The 16,959-nt window shown below is 39.5% G+C and overlaps 1 protein-coding gene across 2 annotated transcripts in view; it reads right to left on the bottom strand.

Annotated features, from left to right (window-relative positions):
• Positions 1 to 16,959, bottom strand: part of ndst3 (N-deacetylase/N-sulfotransferase (heparan glucosaminyl) 3) — a 57,276-nt gene that overhangs the window by 23,154 nt on the left and 17,163 nt on the right. For both annotated transcript variants that reach the window (XM_077571331.1, XM_077571330.1), the window contains exons 3-5: positions 14,675 to 14,762; positions 11,714 to 11,868; positions 6,921 to 7,106 (exon numbers count right to left, since the gene is read on the bottom strand). In XM_077571331.1, coding sequence (XP_077427457.1) covers positions 6,921 to 7,106; positions 11,714 to 11,868; positions 14,675 to 14,762 — 429 coding nt within the window. The remainder of the gene's footprint in view (positions 1 to 6,920; positions 7,107 to 11,713; positions 11,869 to 14,674; positions 14,763 to 16,959) is intronic.

Below are 16,959 nucleotides of genomic sequence, written 5' to 3'. Positions count from 1 at the left end.
GTAACTTTCCAGTAAATCGAATATAACGATGGCGAGGCTACTTCTTTGGTTCGTGTCCTTGGTAAACTCTTGTGAAAGGCACTCAAATCCTTTCATCTCTTGCTACTGCTTTCAAAACATATTTTAGTTTTTGTAGCTATACTTCTTCTGTACCTACTCGTCCTTCTAAGTTTTGACTTACTTTCTGCATCCATACTTAAGAGTACATGGGTCACTGTCACAAGTTTCACTTCATCTATTAGTAACACTGAAAGTAAATGTTTTTTTTCTTTGGCTAAGTTTCAGTTTTGATGGGAGAGCAAGGTAGAAATTGCAGCTAGTAGTTGGAGGTAGCCTGTGTCCTGATAACAATTGAGGCACCCTTACTGCACAGAATCCCCCAAAGACTCAACTCATGGCTGCAGCCCCCATTTATTAAATTTTTGATATTTATCATTGCACGTTTGCATATGTGTGCTGTACTTCTCTCTGTTCTGTGAAACAAAAATGAATTTAATAGTAACAGTTATTGTGACATGGAAGGTAAGAAAGTGCTGGAAGTACTATATGGTTACTTCTAAACTTGGTTTCACAAAATGTTATGCTTTGAGACTTCCTTGGAGTCTGGCCTGATCTTCACCAAACCTGGACGGGAAAAGTCAGTGTTGAGATGGTATTATTTCAATTAGTCAAGTTTTGATGTAACAATTTGGAAAAAAATCAGAACGTCAACGTGTAGTGTACACTGAATGAATAGATAACATATAGAACAATCTTGGGCCAACTATTGAAACACAGAGTTGGAAGTAAACATGGTGAAACTGCATTTAGCCGGGTGTAAATGCTTTTAAATCCAGATTGAAAACTTTTCTTTTTTTCTTTTTTTAAATTGTTTTTATTTTGCCATAAAAAAGGACAGAAGAAGAAAAGAAAGTTCAAAATAATGAACAAAACAAACTTAACTTTCCAAGGGCATCTATCATAAACATCCCAGCTCAAATGAAAATCAGAAACATAAACATTCCTATTTAAACACATTTTCTAAAATTTTTTAAATTAAAAAAGCAAACAAAGAACAAACAAAAAGCACACACAAAAGACAAAGAATCTGACCCACAGTCTTTACCAAAGACTATCTAGCCAAGAGAAATACAATTCATCACAACACAAAATGTCACACACGAAACCAACACCCCCCCCCCCACTCCCCAAAAAACAACAACAATCTGACAAACAAGCTAAACCAAGTTCTATGTAAACAAAACAAATATAATTTTCTCACAACACACAATAAACAGACATGACCCCAAAAACTCAAAACATACGGTACTTGTTAGAAACATACATAATCACATAACCTACAGATATATAAACATACACATATCCTACTCCACACTCTACTACGCTACTTTTAACATACATTCATTGTTATGGAAGAAAGAGAAAAAACAACAACAAACATTCAGGAAACAAAAAAAAAAGGAAAATAATAATTTATAGAAATGGTAAGTAAATAATATATCTAATACATTAATTTAACCCAACTCTTATTAGATTTGACAAATGCTAATAGTATTGGGCTAATTACAGGGCCTCAAATATTTGCTTCCAAACAAAATCAAACTGTTTTTGTTTATTATTGTCCGCTGATATAGTTCTCTCAATATTTAAATAATATTTCATTAAAGATTTTCATTTACTTATTCCCGGAGAATCTGTATTTATCCAATGTTGTAACAATAACTTCTTATAAACTAATGTAGAAAATCAAAGTTGCCATCCTACTGGATATTTTTTTTTCACATTTTAGTGAGCAAGTAAACTTTATTTTTTACATACCTTTGATTAAGGTATTTTTAACAGTTTTAAATCATGTTTTTCCCCTTTAAATTATTATTATTGATATTATTATTATTAATAATAATACATTTCCTTAGATTTGACAAATGCTAATAGTATTGGGCTAATTACAGGGCCTCAAATATTTGCTTCCAAACAAAATCAAACTGTTTTTGTTTATTATTGTCCGCTGATATAGTTCTCTCAATATTTAAATCATATTTAATTAAAGATTTCCATTTACTTATTCCTGGAGGGTCTGTATTTATTCAATGTTGTAACAATAACTTCTTATAAACTAATGAAGAAAATCAAAGTTGCCATCCTACTGGATTTTTTTTTCCTTCACATTTTAAAGTGAGCAAGTTAACTTTTTTTTTTTACATACCTTTGATTAAGGTATTTTTAACAGTTTTAAATCATGTTTTTCCCCCAATAAATTATTATTATTGCTATTATTATTAATATTAATAATAAATTTCCTTCCGTTAAATATTTTTAAAGTTTGTTTTAACATTGTCAATCTATGCTCTTTTAGTAAATTTTGTAACCTACTTTTGTTTTCTCTTTTGCTCTAAATGTTAACTACTGTGTTTGTTGATGCTTATAGGTGTTTTCTTTCCTTGTGTAAAGCACATTGAGTTGCCTTGTATATGAAATGTGCTATACAAATAAACTTGCCTTGCCTTTGCCTTGATGACAGTGCTAGCAATCAACAGGAAGGACATACAAGGATAAGATTATTTATCATCCAAATCAATTCTGTTTTTCTTAAATATTAAATTTGAGAGCTCTACTATATTATTTAGCCAGCAAGGGTGGCCTCATTAGACAGAGTCATGCCAGACTTACTCTATTTGTATATTTAATGTGTATTAATTAGAGCAGCATTAATCTTTTCATCTCATTCTCCACCAAGACACACGTGTTTCACAAACTGCTGACTCGTTGTACATTTACTGCAGCACCCTCATACATTCCGTTGACAAATTGCCCGCCAAGGTGGCAACAAACATGTCAGGCAGATATTCGTCAGCACAGAAATAATTCATCAAAGGGCATAAAAAGCGGACAGATGAACAGATGAAACACAGCTCCAATGTCAAGCCGGCATGTAGCAAATTTTAAAATGTGTGACGTGTACCTTAGAGCGGGTCACGGATATTGTGAGGTGTCATATCACATGGCAGATGAGAATTTCATCAAACTAGCGCCTTCTTCTGCACCATTTGCCAGATGTGCTCAGACCATATTTAAACAACATCAGATCAAGTGCAACGGATGGCATGTTAGGCGCATTACTTCCAGAAAGGTGGTAGCAATGAGGTGCAAAACCGAGTAGCATTTAAATGCTTTTAGTTTAATGTGCTTTCTAACTCAATATGTCTGTGGTGAGAGGGTTTGCTGAGTCAAAAATGGGTCAGCCCATCTTTTGTGTTTGAGCGAGGACTACAGATGAGCAGCACAGATTACTTCTACCATGCGGAAGGCAATATGATTGTCATGCAGGTGACATCAAGGCCTCACTTTGCATCAGTGGTACCTTGAAGATGGAACATCTCATGCACGTCTTTTGGAATATGCAGACAAAACCCAAGCGGCCACAACGACAACACTTCCCAAGTTATGAGCAAGGGTGTTATATGGGGTTGAGGTCAGAACTAAGGTTGCAAAATACCGTTGGAAACTTTCAAAGGGAATTTTGAGCCATTCAAGTTCACCACACCAATCTTTCTCATCCCTGTCTTATGGATCTTGATTAACTGTTCCCACAAACTGGAAAAGGCCCATTAGACCCTGAAAAGGGAACCCAGCATACCCAGCAAGAGATTTTAGACAATGCCATGTTCCTAACTTTTTGAGAAGAGTTGTTCTTGTTCCAACATGACTAGCAAGGTCCAAAAGACATGGATGACAAAGTTAGGCGTGGATGAACTTGACTGGCCTTAACAGAACCTCAAGATCAGCGTGTGACCTCACAAACACGCTTCTGGAAGAAACATGCACTGCAGTGCTAACCTTTGTGGACAGCCTTCCGTGAAAAGTTGAAGCTGTTATCGCTGCAAAAGGTGGGCCGACATCATTTAACCCTGGAGAACCCACAAGGTCAAATTTGGCCCCAATAAATTCTGCTACTCAAATAACAAAGACTTTTTTTTTTCCAGCAGTGATTTTCCATTGGCCAAAGTGTGTTTGTACATTCAAAATCCAGTTCTAAAATGCAACAAATAAAACAAAAAAAATTATATTGTTCAATGTAGCTGTGTATTTGATTGATTATTTTCTTAAATTCTAAATAGTTTACTGACAGTTTTTGTTATTCAGATTTTTCGAAATGATACCCCTAAATCCCAAAAGGGTCAAATTTCGCCGTAATCCTAAATTAGGGAATAAAGGGTTAAAATTGAAAAAACATATATTTTGGTGTTCAGTGAATTTATAGCAGTCATTTAATGTATAATTCATAAATTTCCAAAGAAGAAAAGTGTTCTTGGGTTCTCCAGGGTTAAAAATATAAAAATATAAAAATGGACGGTCACTTAAATTCATACTATATAACTCAACAAAAGTTAGAGATACATGCTTTTCTGTGACGGAAATTAAATAGAGCAATAGTATACAGTAAGATATCATTGCAATGTTCAGAAATCAATATTATGTAATGTAGAGCAGTTCTGTATGTGGCATAAAGGTTCACACATACATACAGATAACAGGCTGTTGGTGTGTTTGGGTGGAGCGAGAGAGTGAGAGAGAGATGGAAGGCCACCAGAGCTTCAGACACTCAGCACTATTTCACCAAACCAATTATCCACAGAGCTATAGCTCAAACTGATATAGTACATTTTAAAAAAAGACACAAACACACACACGCTCGCACACAATCCCATATCTCCCATATATCAGCCTGATTTGTTCTGATACCGCGGGTCCGGTGGGCGTCTCTCAATCTGCTCGCAGACACACGGAGAGCAATTTTACAACCTTAAGATGACTTCCTGTCCTCCTCTGAGCCATCAAAGATGAAGTGAGAGGCACAAGAGAAAGAGACGGATGGAGAGAAATTGCTGAAACATAGGATGAAGTGGAGGTAATGGAGGCTTTAGGTTTGGTCTCTGTCTGACTGGACCTATGCTAAATGTGGAGGATTCCACATTTTATCACAACATAACCATGACTCGGCAGAATCACTAAAGTGCTGGGCAATGGAAGAAAAGTATTCTTGCCCTTCGGGGTGGTCACATTCAAACTGTGTGTAAATGAAGACTTGGATCTGTCATGACTTCTCTCATGTGTCACCAAACTGCCCTCAAGAGGCTCACTACAGGCTTACAGTGTGTCCCATTTCCCCGCGAAAATGATCACATCATGCAACCCTGCAACAAAAAGTGCAGTTTCATCACCTAGCGTCATGAGAAGGAAGTGATTGTAAAGGAACGCCAGCAGCGGGAGAATGTTGTTCCATTCAGGCTAGCACTACTTCTCGGAACGTCAGAGGAAAAGTCGATTTATTTTTCCCTGACATTTTGACTTATGAAAGACTTTGGTCAACCAGTAGTTTGACGTTCACAGCCTAGTGGGCGTGGCCTTCTCACCATGAAGTTTGCATAGCCACCATTTGACACATACCTTACCCACAGATGGGACATATCCACTGTACCACTGAGCCATGCCACCCCTTTAAGTGGTTGGTTCAATCCCCCCCCCCCCCCCCACCACACACACTTTTTGGTAACTCTATACCACCACTGTTGATTTAAATTGTGAAAGTGTGAAAATAAAGTTAAGGCTTCTTAACAGCAAAAGTACGACCTTTTAAAGAGATGTGTATTCTTTTTTTTAATTAGTAGTATGTTGATTATGTTCTGTTTGTGTAAACAAATTTCAAACATAAAAGAGCTAATGTGAGCAATTTGCCTCATCACATTATTTCTGTTGAGCTCAGTGTTGAATATATTGTTGTTTAATTAATGAAGACGCTTCTGAATGGAACATCAACAGCACATAATAATAATGTGTACAATTGTCAGCTAAATAATTAGGTGCTATTGTTTTTGATGTCACAACAAGATGCCAGAAAATAAAAGCAAACTTTAAAAAATATACATGTCAGGTATTAGTGCACTCTCATAAAGTGGTAATTTTACTGTCAAACGTGATTGTTTTTTTTGGGGTTTTTTTCTCTTGTGGATAAGGCAGCAATTGTCTTGCCAAAGAGCCTGGCTGACAAGTGAATGAAGGAGGAGGAGCAGCTACTTCAACAGATGGCATGAATGACAAGATGCTAATTGGTACATTGTGACGAATGGATTGGTGAACGTGTGAGAGGGTCCTGAGATCCTTATTGTGTCAAACAGTAAACAAGACCCACAGACAGAAGTGACTGTTATACCATTTAAAACCAACACAAACTTACGCAAACACAAGAATTTCTGGCCATCAATAGTATAGAATTTTCTGAGTAAAGAAAAATAACAATTATCATTTATTTCTTAATTATGTTGCTGTATGCGCTTGTATAATGCACATAATATATATAGACTGGAATGGCTTGCCTCTTAAACCACACTGGCCACAGTTAAATATTGAATTATAGTATAGAGGAGGATGTTGAGGTTGCACAAGGTCAAACAATTCATATAACACACTTGCACAAACACACCAAGGTTGCATCCAACACACACAGACACATGACATCATCGATTTTCAGTTTAAGGATGCAAGAAACAATCGCCGGCAGCATCAAAGTCAGTCATTTCTTCCTCCACAGAGACATCCAAACCGTTTTTTCACCGAGGGATTGTTTCCTCCAATGAGTCACCTCTCATTTTGCTGCTTTAAGAATTTTAAATAGATGTTTTTATGTGAGGCAGATGCATTGCACAAGGAGGTTGCAAAATGGGCTTTTGAACATACAGGAAAATATGAACATCTTCTCTTTGACTCTTTTTGGACAAGCAAGATAAATTGAAGAATGGAGTCCAAATGGTAGAGGAAAATAAACTCCAGCTTGACAAACAGCAATAAGATAACACATTGAGATGTTGTGAAGGAACTAATTGTTCAAAGAGGGTGTTTATGCTGCATGAGTGTGCGCTCACCATAATATTACTGTGGATGAAACCCTTGCGGTAGCGGGCGGGCTTGAGGTGGGGGTATTCCTCCGTGCTGGTCACTTGGATGTTCCACACGCGTCTCCAAGCCTCATAAAGCTGCAGGTGGACCGGGTAGACCCCGGAGTGGTGGGGGGCCACGGCGTAGCCCATGTTCACTGGAATGTCGTGTTGCTGCACACACAATTCATTTGTGAATACACACAGAGGAGTGGTGACCTATTTTTGACCTTGTAGAAGGGGGTCATAACGGTTGGTGAATGGGATGTGTTTCCATTACCACAGTGGTTCTCAAACTGAGGACTGGGGACCAGCAGGGTCCCGCTAGCCTTAATGTGTGGGTCCGCAATATATACTCAACAAAAATAGAAATGCGATACTTTTGTTTTTGCTCCCATTTTTTTCATGAGATGAACTCAAAGATCTAAAACTTCTTTCACATACACAATATCACCATTTCTCTCAAACCAGTCTAAAGCTGCGATAGTGAGCATTTCTCCTTTGCCAAGATAATCCATTTCACCTCACAGGTGTGCCATATCAAGATGCTGATTAGACACCATGATTAGTGCACAGGTGTGCCTTAGACTGTCCACAATAAAATCTTGGTGTATACTCAGCATCTTGATATGCTTGACACTATCTGAACCAAGTAAGTTTATCTTGGTCTCATCAGACCACAGGGCCTGATTCCAGTAATTCATATCCTTAGTCTGCTCGTCTTCAGCAAATTAGTGTGTTTTTTCTTGTGCCTCATCTCCAGAAGAGGCTCCTTTCTGAGACAACAGCCATGCAGACAGATCAAGACTACTCTACCACTGAGCCATGCCGCTAGAAGGACTTGGCCGCTGTGCTGCATCTCAGTTTCAGGATGTTGGCAATTGTCTTACAGCCTAGGCCATCTCTGTTCTCTTTTTCAGATCTTCAGAGAGTTTATTTGTCATGAAGTGTTGAACTTTCCGTGAGTGTGAGAAGCAACTGCCGAATTTAACACACCTGCTCCCTATTTGCACCTGAGACGTTGTAACACTAAGGAAGTCGCATGACACTGGGGAGGGAAAATGACTAACTGTGCTCAATTTGGAAATTTTCAGCTGACACTAAATGCTTTTCATTGTGTCAGTGTCATTTCTTCAGTGTCGTCCCATGAAAGGATATAATTAAATACCTGCAGACATGTGAGGGCTGGTGTACTCTTGTGAGCTACTGTATCACTTAAATCACACATGGCAGCACATGGTAGTTATGTTTGATTGGCGTCAGAATTACGAGGGAGTCCTTGGAAAAATATCACCTCTGTGAGGGGTCCCTGGACTCAAAATGAGAGCTGTCTACCTAACTTCAGAAGAGGAAATTAAAAATAAGTGTTCATGAGCGCAATTGCGAGGGCGGATGTTTTCTGGGTGCACCTTGTAGACAAATGGTGTTGTCCTTCGCCGTGCCGCACACCCACTTACGCCGTCAAAGCAAAGCATCGGAGCTCACAGGATGAGCGAGCGGACGGTGTGTGTGCAATAAAGGTTAGGGATTGCACTTTACGATCACATTCACCTTCAATAACATGACGCTACATCCAACCTCGCTGTATCATATCTTATGTGTGACACAGCTGTACGGCCATAAGATTATTGCCACACACACAGACACGGAGTGGAGGAAACGAGAGCACAGCAATAACAGCAGCCTACCTTGAGGAATTCAGATTAAATAGTCAGAGATAAAAATGGCTCCTGGGTTGCCATTAAGGTGAATGCCCCATTAGCCATGGGTGTATTAAGATTTGTTTGGATTTAGGAGATTAGTAAAGTGTCGGTCAGGCGAGGCTCCCAACACTGAGCTCATTTGCATCTGTGGTCATTTTTTTTTTCCCACCAAAGGGCTCCTGTTTGAATTATCTCACCGCAAGGGATAAGCTCTGGAGAGGAGGTGAGACTCCAGGGAAAACAAAAGGGAATAATGGTGATTCCATTTAGCAGGTAAAGTGTTTACAATCAGGGGGTGCTTTTGTTTGAAAGAGGTTTGTGGGACTATGTGTAAGGATAGTGGTGATTTTGCATTAGAGGTAAGTGGGGCAGTACACACTAGAGGTTACTCGTATTTTCTTTCCAAAACCTGTACATATTTTATATTCACTGCTGGGTAGTGATTCACTAACAATGTACAGTAGGGGTGGGAACCTCTGGGTACCTCACGATACGATACGATATGCAATACAAGGCTCATATATAACGATTAATCTCACGATATAACGATACCGCGATTATCGATATATTGGTCAGGTAATAAATCCACGATAATCTACGATAAAACTACTCAAGACATAAATTAACTCTTTGACTGCCAGACGTTTTCAGAAACGGGATGTCGCCAGTGCCAGCCGATTTAAGCATTTTGACTGATCTTTAAAGGTCCACAGAAAATGTTGTGTTTGGACTATGGAAACACACATACTACCAAATGAAAGATTGAACTCTCATATTTCATCAGAAAAAAAAGTTTGTTTCTACCTTATTCCATTCTTCAGTAATCAACAATAGAAAATGGTTAGTTTCACCGAAATTCTCTGTTTTGAAACAAAAAGCGGAGAAAAAGAGCTTTTTGTGAAACTATGTTATTTCATGCACTCTAGTGAATTCTACACTTCTTTTTGTCCATGAATGATGCCACAAACACCTAAATAGTGCTTTACTTCTGTAAAACGCTTTCACCAACAATGAAAAAGTGTTTTTAAATTGCAAAATACGTTTATTTCCATTCAACAGTGTAACAATTTGACAAAACAATTTCGCAAACTATTTACAAATGTGTGCAACTGTGGTACTATTTATAATTATGTGGATGTTTCAAATACAGTTTTTCTTTTTGTAACACTGCCCTGAAGTGCAAGGAGACGGAGCAGGATTTGCACAACAGATACGTTTCACTTCGATTGTCCGTTTCGCGTGCAGACGTTACACTTTCTTGACGGCCTTTTTTTCCGGGGAATAGCAAGTAGCAGACTGTATCCACTACTCCGATGAATATGCATTGGACTCGGGGCACTCTTCGTCGTCCGATTGAACGTCCGCCTGAGCGTGCTCGGTTGTGCTCCGCGTTTTCCCAAGTGTGAGCTGCTTGCAACCGGTCGCCATTGTTCGCTTCTTCAGCCATCTAGCTCCGCCTCACGTCTTCTACTGCCGCGTCAATGCTTCCAACCTCGGAGTCACCATCATCATCATCGATGATGATCATCGTCGTCATCAATGTGCTCTTTAGCGTTGGTCAATGCTTTTCGTCTTTGAAAAAAACTTCTCGAGCGTGAGCTGCTTGCAACCGGTCGCCATGTTCTCGTCATTTAACGTTTTTGGCAGTCAAAGAGTTAATGTTTTTTCAATGAGAAAATAGATCTTTTTGTACTATCACTGAAACAAAATATTAAAACTGGTGTCTTCTTCACGGTGACTACTTAAGTGTATATTTTTTAAACAAATACAAATGTCTTCTTAACAGAGACCACTTTCTGTAAACAAATTTGTGTCTTTCTTAAACACTATTGTCATGCAACATGTCAGTCAGTTGCATAGTGAATTGTTTCATTTTATAAACTGTGACGATTTTTTGGGTGTAACATTGCAAAAGTAAATAAATAAAATTACTTAAATATTAAATCCAATTAAATCAATATTAATATTCCTCAGAAATTGTGTGCTCCATAAAATATGTTTTAAAATGTTACGTATGCAAAACTGAGTCAGTTGCTGGACAGATAATAAATGTCTTACACAAGTGAAAGTAAGCTCATGAGTCTTCTTCGCCTGAAGACTTCCATACATTTCCCCGCCACCCTTATGAGGCGCTCCCCCTAGTGGCCTGCCTAGTAACTGCTCAATAAGTAATGAACAATGGAGCCGTTATAGTGGCTGTATATATTAACTACAAATATCGCGATACTTGGCATATCGATAATCTATCGGGAGACAAAGTATCACGATTTACCACAATATCGATATATCGTCACACTCCTAATGTACAGTATATAAAAAAATGTCTCTCGTAATCCTTATATAGCTTGCTTTGTAGTAGGGTCTCCCAGCCATTTTCATTGGAGCAACATCTTCAACAGCAGCCGTTTTACTGGATTATGACTGATCTTGCGTCGTGCTAAATTCATAAATATGACAACGACGTGCGTCAAAAGCCGCCAATGGCACAGCTATGGGAGAGTCACGCACAGGCATGTACTATCGAGGTGGAAAGCGGTCTCCAAGTGCCCACTTCACAACGGTGATATGTTGTCACCCTGGCCAACTTTACATTATCCGCATATGGAGATCTTCTTGCAGTTCTACTGTTACTTTGCATCACAAAAATCAGATTTTGCTTCCACCATCTCAGGTAATATGCACCTCTAACATACCGATTTCAAAGGGAATGAGAGTTCACCGTTCATGTCCATGACATTATATTTCTCCTATCAGTATTATTCTGCGCAACATAATTTAGGCTACTGTACTTTCACGAGAATAATAAACCTTTTATCCATGTTTATAACTTGATCCTGTGACACTATGTTTTTGCTACTGTAGAAAGACAAGCGTGTGTGTGTGTGCGTGAAAGTGCGTGATATTTCTCTGCCTTCGGGTGCTTTTGTGGCAAAGAGATGGCAATTATTTTACACAGAGGTGGTTCGGAAAGCAAATATGATTTCAAGGACGCATGCAAGGGAAGAAAGACAAGGGAATTGACAGCGCCAAGTCGTGTGCGTTTATGTGTGTGTCTGTGTGTGCGTACATCAATCTCACCAATGCAAAGTCTTTGTTGAGGACCATCTGCTCCAGCAGCGAGGACTCGTTGTGGAAGAGGTGAGGCTGCATGTGGCTCCACATGTGGGGGAACCACCAGAACTCATCCACGTACTTCAGCAGTAAATCGTCTCCCTCGTCCTCCTCCACCGTGCCTACGTGCGCGCACAAACACACACACACACAAGGACAAAAGGACGCAGTGTGACAGATGTAGCGACACACAACTTCACGTTGCCGAAGGTTAGAGTTCGTTATCAAGCAGCAGGCTTCTCTTAGGCGTGCGTTGTAAAATCAGATGGATGTCAGATACCATGCTGATGAGATGAAGTACCATCCCAATAGATGTCATGCTAACATTTGATATCACATTTGTTTGCAATTTTACATCCTTTTAAAGACAAACTTCCGTTTTCTATTTAAACACGAGACTCTTGCAGCAGATTGAATTACAACAGAAAATGCCCTTGAAGCCACAACGGCACACACATTTGCATGCCACGGTACTGTGACTTCAAATTACTAAGATAGCATCAACTAAAAATTAGGATTGGATATCTCTTTTCCCAATTAGATATGGCAGAATGAGAAGATTTAGATATTGACTTCTGTGTGAGAGAATTCAGTGGGATTTTGTGCAATAAGTAAGGTAATGTAACTAGTAAACTCAAAAAGATTTCTGGGGTTAATTTAAAAAGCAGTTTTTTTCTGTTCAATAATGCAATGTTTGAAAATCATTTAACCGATGGCAGGTCAACAAGCAGGCGTCCAAGGACATCCCAAACTTTTTTGCTTGTATCTTGAATGGTGGCTCTACTGTATATGCTTTTTTGTAATGCCGGAAAAGATCCTCACTGTGCGACAGCGGAGTTTGAAACACTCCATCGGTGGTTGTTTATATTGTGATATTTATTGGAAATGATGCCAGTCGGAAAAAGGTTTGTGCACAGAACAACAGAACCGTAGCAGAAAAAAAATGGTACATGACAATTATAACGTTACATAGTAGTCAAGCTCTTTTCTGTGAAAAAGGAAAAGACACAACAATTAAGCAATAGGACAAGACAAGACAGGACAGGATGAAGTAATGAGCCAAGGAAGTGCAACTGGCATGTGTTGGGAGTTGCTTTGTGGAGCTTAAACACCTGTGGGGACTTTGGAATGTGCCCGTGATGCCCTGAGAGACTCTTTTGTGATTAAGGGCTATATAAATAAACTTGACATGACTTGACTAGGTTGCAAAATAAAGGAGTGTCCAGGGAGTTGACGTAATAGTACAGGCTGTATCACTGTTAGTGGCCCCACAACAAGCAACTAAACCACCAGATGTATCTACGATGATATATTAACACTGTCACATATATATACTAGTCATCCAGGGCTCTATTTTCATGACCGGCGCTAACCCGGCGCACAGATACGTGCAAGCCGGCGTGTTTAGGGTAAAAGGGTGGTTTGTGGCATTTTGTGCGTGAACACAGAAGACTCCACGTGCCGCCAATCAAAGTTGCAGATCTTGCATGGAGACTTCTTAAATTCAACAAAATCCTAAACTACCTGCGTCAGTCTTTACACATGGTCCGAGCAGGAATAGCCTTTAGACAGACCTTTTTCTATCAAACTATCTTTTCCGCGGGGCTTAAAAGGACATTCGGTGATTCTAGCGCCATCTAGTGGTGAAATAAAAATCTATTCATTTTAAAAACCTATTATTTATGTCAACAATGTGCAAAAAATAAAAATGTTGTATCGCATAAATTTATTTTTTAATCTACAATTGTAGGTCTAGTAATCACTAATTATATTACATGGCTGTAGTCTCACCTTACTACAGCTGCTATGTTTCTCCGCCATCTTCTGTTACGAATGCCCAAAGGACAACTTTGTGAATGTAGTTATTGCATCGAGTGTCGGACCCAATGGGTCAACCACACCTTACCTTCCACAGCTGGGGCCTACAGGTGGTCGTCACTAACTCCCGTGATTCGGGCCCCGTCACTTGTCATGTTCTGCTTTGCTCTCGCAAGCTCTTACTAGCTTTCCCCCGCTTCCTCCCACTAGCCGCTCTCGTTAGCCACTCCAGCCTTTTTCCGATTAACTCCCGCTAGCTGCTCTTGTTAGCTACTCCGGCTAATTCTGGTTCGCTCGGTCTTTTGGCGTCGCTTAACAGCGGCTGCCAAGTCGCCGTCACTCCCTTTGATGCTTGTTTGCTCTCGCAAAATAAGAATTGGTGGTAGGCTTGTGAAATGTGGTCTCTCTGAGCCACCGTAGTGCGCGTACCCCTGCATGCTTCTAATGCTTTTTTTTTTTTTTTACTACTAGACTGCGCTAAGGACTACACACTGGGTCTTTAAGGAGACAGTATCACAAATAACCAGAATTGGGCAGAGCGGTCTGCCAAACTGGCAAATGAGGTGCAGCAAGCCTTGCACCTGCACAAAAACCTGGATACGCCAGTATTTCCACATGCAGCGGCTACAAAAATAAGGTCGCTAATGTCCGTACTTTTCATGCTGGCACATTGAAGATGGGAGTACTCTGCCTCAAACTTAAGAGTTCTGTTGTAATAATTTTCATTATGAGGCTTTATGTGCTGACATTTTTCCTGTGCAACCTTTTAAAGGGGCAGAGCTTTTCTCCTATTTTTAAATCTAAGAATCTTGTGGCTCTTGGTTCTGTCTTCCCCTGTTGATCATTGTTTTTATCATATTTCTTACTTTACACGTGACTGGGGTATTTGCCCTTAAAGGGATCAATAAAGTAATCTGAATTTGAATCAACAAACCACCCTGATGAGAGGACACCACGAACACAGGGACCCAGGGCAGTGCACCACCATCTGTTTTTGTAGCGTTTTGGATCCTATTCTAATAATGAGTCAGCCTATTGCACATTACTGTATTGCTCTGTTTCACCATGGCTCTTTTTACTTTTCGTTTTTCTACGTTGACTTTTACTTACCTGTGTGATAGAACTTGCCAGAAAAGCCCAGGTTGAAGGTGAAGTTGGAGATCTGAGCACGCAACTGTCTTTGCGTATCCAGAAGCGCCTGTCGATCAGATTAGACTCAATTAGATTCTATACGAAGGGCAGATACGATAAAAAAAATATACAAATGTTCAGTTTTCTCCTCGCCTTAGTGTCAGGTGTTAATGCTCAAATGAGGATTTTCTGCATTTTTTTAATGACTTCATTAGATTAGTGGCCTTTAAACAAAGACTCTGTAATGAGTGTTAACCAAAGAGCATTACACACAGACACATGAGCACACACACTGAGGCTGTAACACCGGTTAATGAAGGTCGATGTATTAAAGGCCTCTAGAGGATCGACTAATAACCCCCTACCCGACCCCCAACACACACACGCGCACACTCCTAGTCACTCACTTTTTTTCCAACCATTACCAAGTGATCCTGCATCAGTCCCACCCATCCATTCTTTGCCGCACCCTCTTTCGTTGCACTGTGGAGAACCCGCAGCCTTCGTCTCACTCGTCTGAAACTCCATCTCTCCATCGCTTGCTCAAATGTCACATTCTCAGGAGACGGCCTTGTTCTAATTTAAAAGGAAGGCTGAAGCAGCACGGAGGATGTATCTCCTCTCTCTCTTTCTATCTCTCTCTCTTTCTATAACTCCCTCTGTTCTCTCCCAGCCCTTCTTCTTGCTATCATTGCACTTCTTGCTGTTTGCGCCCATAAATATTTTTTATGAAACTTTTATTATTCCGTGCGTATTTCAGGCTGCGGGGTCGTTTTGTTGGGCTCAGCGCCACGTCTCTATTAAAAATGTTTGTCGGGCCGCTTTTAATCGATCCCCAGGAACCTTCTCTGATTTATGAGATGAGCAACTGATGTGAGATCGAGGAGGCGCTTGCAAGCAGGGTTTCTTTCTCAGTGTGTGTGTGCGTGTGTGTACAAATATAGAGACACAGGCACAGTATCTTCATTAGCGCTAATCTAATGGTGTTGAAGATGGCTGCATGTTGACAGATGTGCACAGCCCTAATCTGATCCCTTGTCTTCACTGTGATGACATCCTTTACATCACATCCACGCGCGCGCGAACACACATACGCGCACACATCCAAATACTTGGAATTAAATTAACTTTGTTGTCAAACGCTTTGCATTTTTACTCAATCTACTCTCATCGATGCACTTGGTCAAAATGCATTATTAACGTAAATGTCGGGAAGAGCGAGCGCTAGCGTGGGAGTTGGTCCAAGTGTGTGCTGTATTAGTGTCGACACATCATTTATATTCCGCACGCTAACATATATCACCAACCGGAACATAAAAAAAAACACAGACACACAAAAGGATATGGCGCAGTAAGGTATAAACAAGTACATAGGTGATTCTGCAATAGACGGGATTTTCAGACATTGTATAATTTCAAATTACATTAACAATGGAACTCTGGCATAGACGGAAGACCCCTATAATTTTTTAAAATACCAATCTCTGTTAATGTGTCTTCAGCACTATTATGTGCAGAAAATAAGAAAAAAAAGAACTACCAGTATGTCCAAAATTTACCAAAACGTACATACTGTACAGTATTTGGCAAAGGTAATTTAAAATGAAACAAAACGAACATGTAAAACATCACACAACTTTGTAATGAAATATTTCGTTTTTCGTGACAAATCCAATTTTTTTTTAATGAGTATAAATATTTAGTATTTTTAATAGTGCTCTGATTTGGGAATAATTGTGATTTTTTTAACCTATGGTCTTATATCCGCTCATCCATTCATTTTCTATAGTGCTTCTCCTTATGCTCACAGTTAAGCTGGAGCCTATCCCAGATGACTTTGGATTTTTTCCTCTCCTTTTTATTCATTTTTGTTTAAAACCCCCATTTTTCACAGAAAATGTATATTGGAGGGTTATGAGTGTTTTTTTTGTTTGTTGTTGTTGTTGTTTTTTAAATTGGGGTGGTGTGTGTGTGTAAATTTTTTTAATAAAAAATAAAAAATTCCATGCCATTTCAATGGCCGTCACTTATAAATGGAATTGTGCTATTCGCTGGGCACCCGGGTCCCTATCCCCCACGAATAGTGGCGATCCACTGTATAGTTTTGAGTTGTAACGTTACCATTCATCACTAGATGGCAGACAATCGGTGCAAAGACTCTGCCTTTTACTACAATGTGAGTAGGACTAATAATTTCTTGTGGATTGTGAATGGCATGCAGGACAGATATAGTACCTGAATAGTATTAAAAATGTGAGTGAATT

This window comes from Vanacampus margaritifer, chromosome 7 (assembly GCF_051991255.1).
Source record: "Vanacampus margaritifer isolate UIUO_Vmar chromosome 7, RoL_Vmar_1.0, whole genome shotgun sequence".
Classification (NCBI taxonomy): Eukaryota; Metazoa; Chordata; class Actinopteri; order Syngnathiformes; family Syngnathidae; genus Vanacampus; species Vanacampus margaritifer.
Note: the sequence above shows the minus strand (reverse complement) of the source record. Positions and strands in the feature narration are given on the sequence as shown.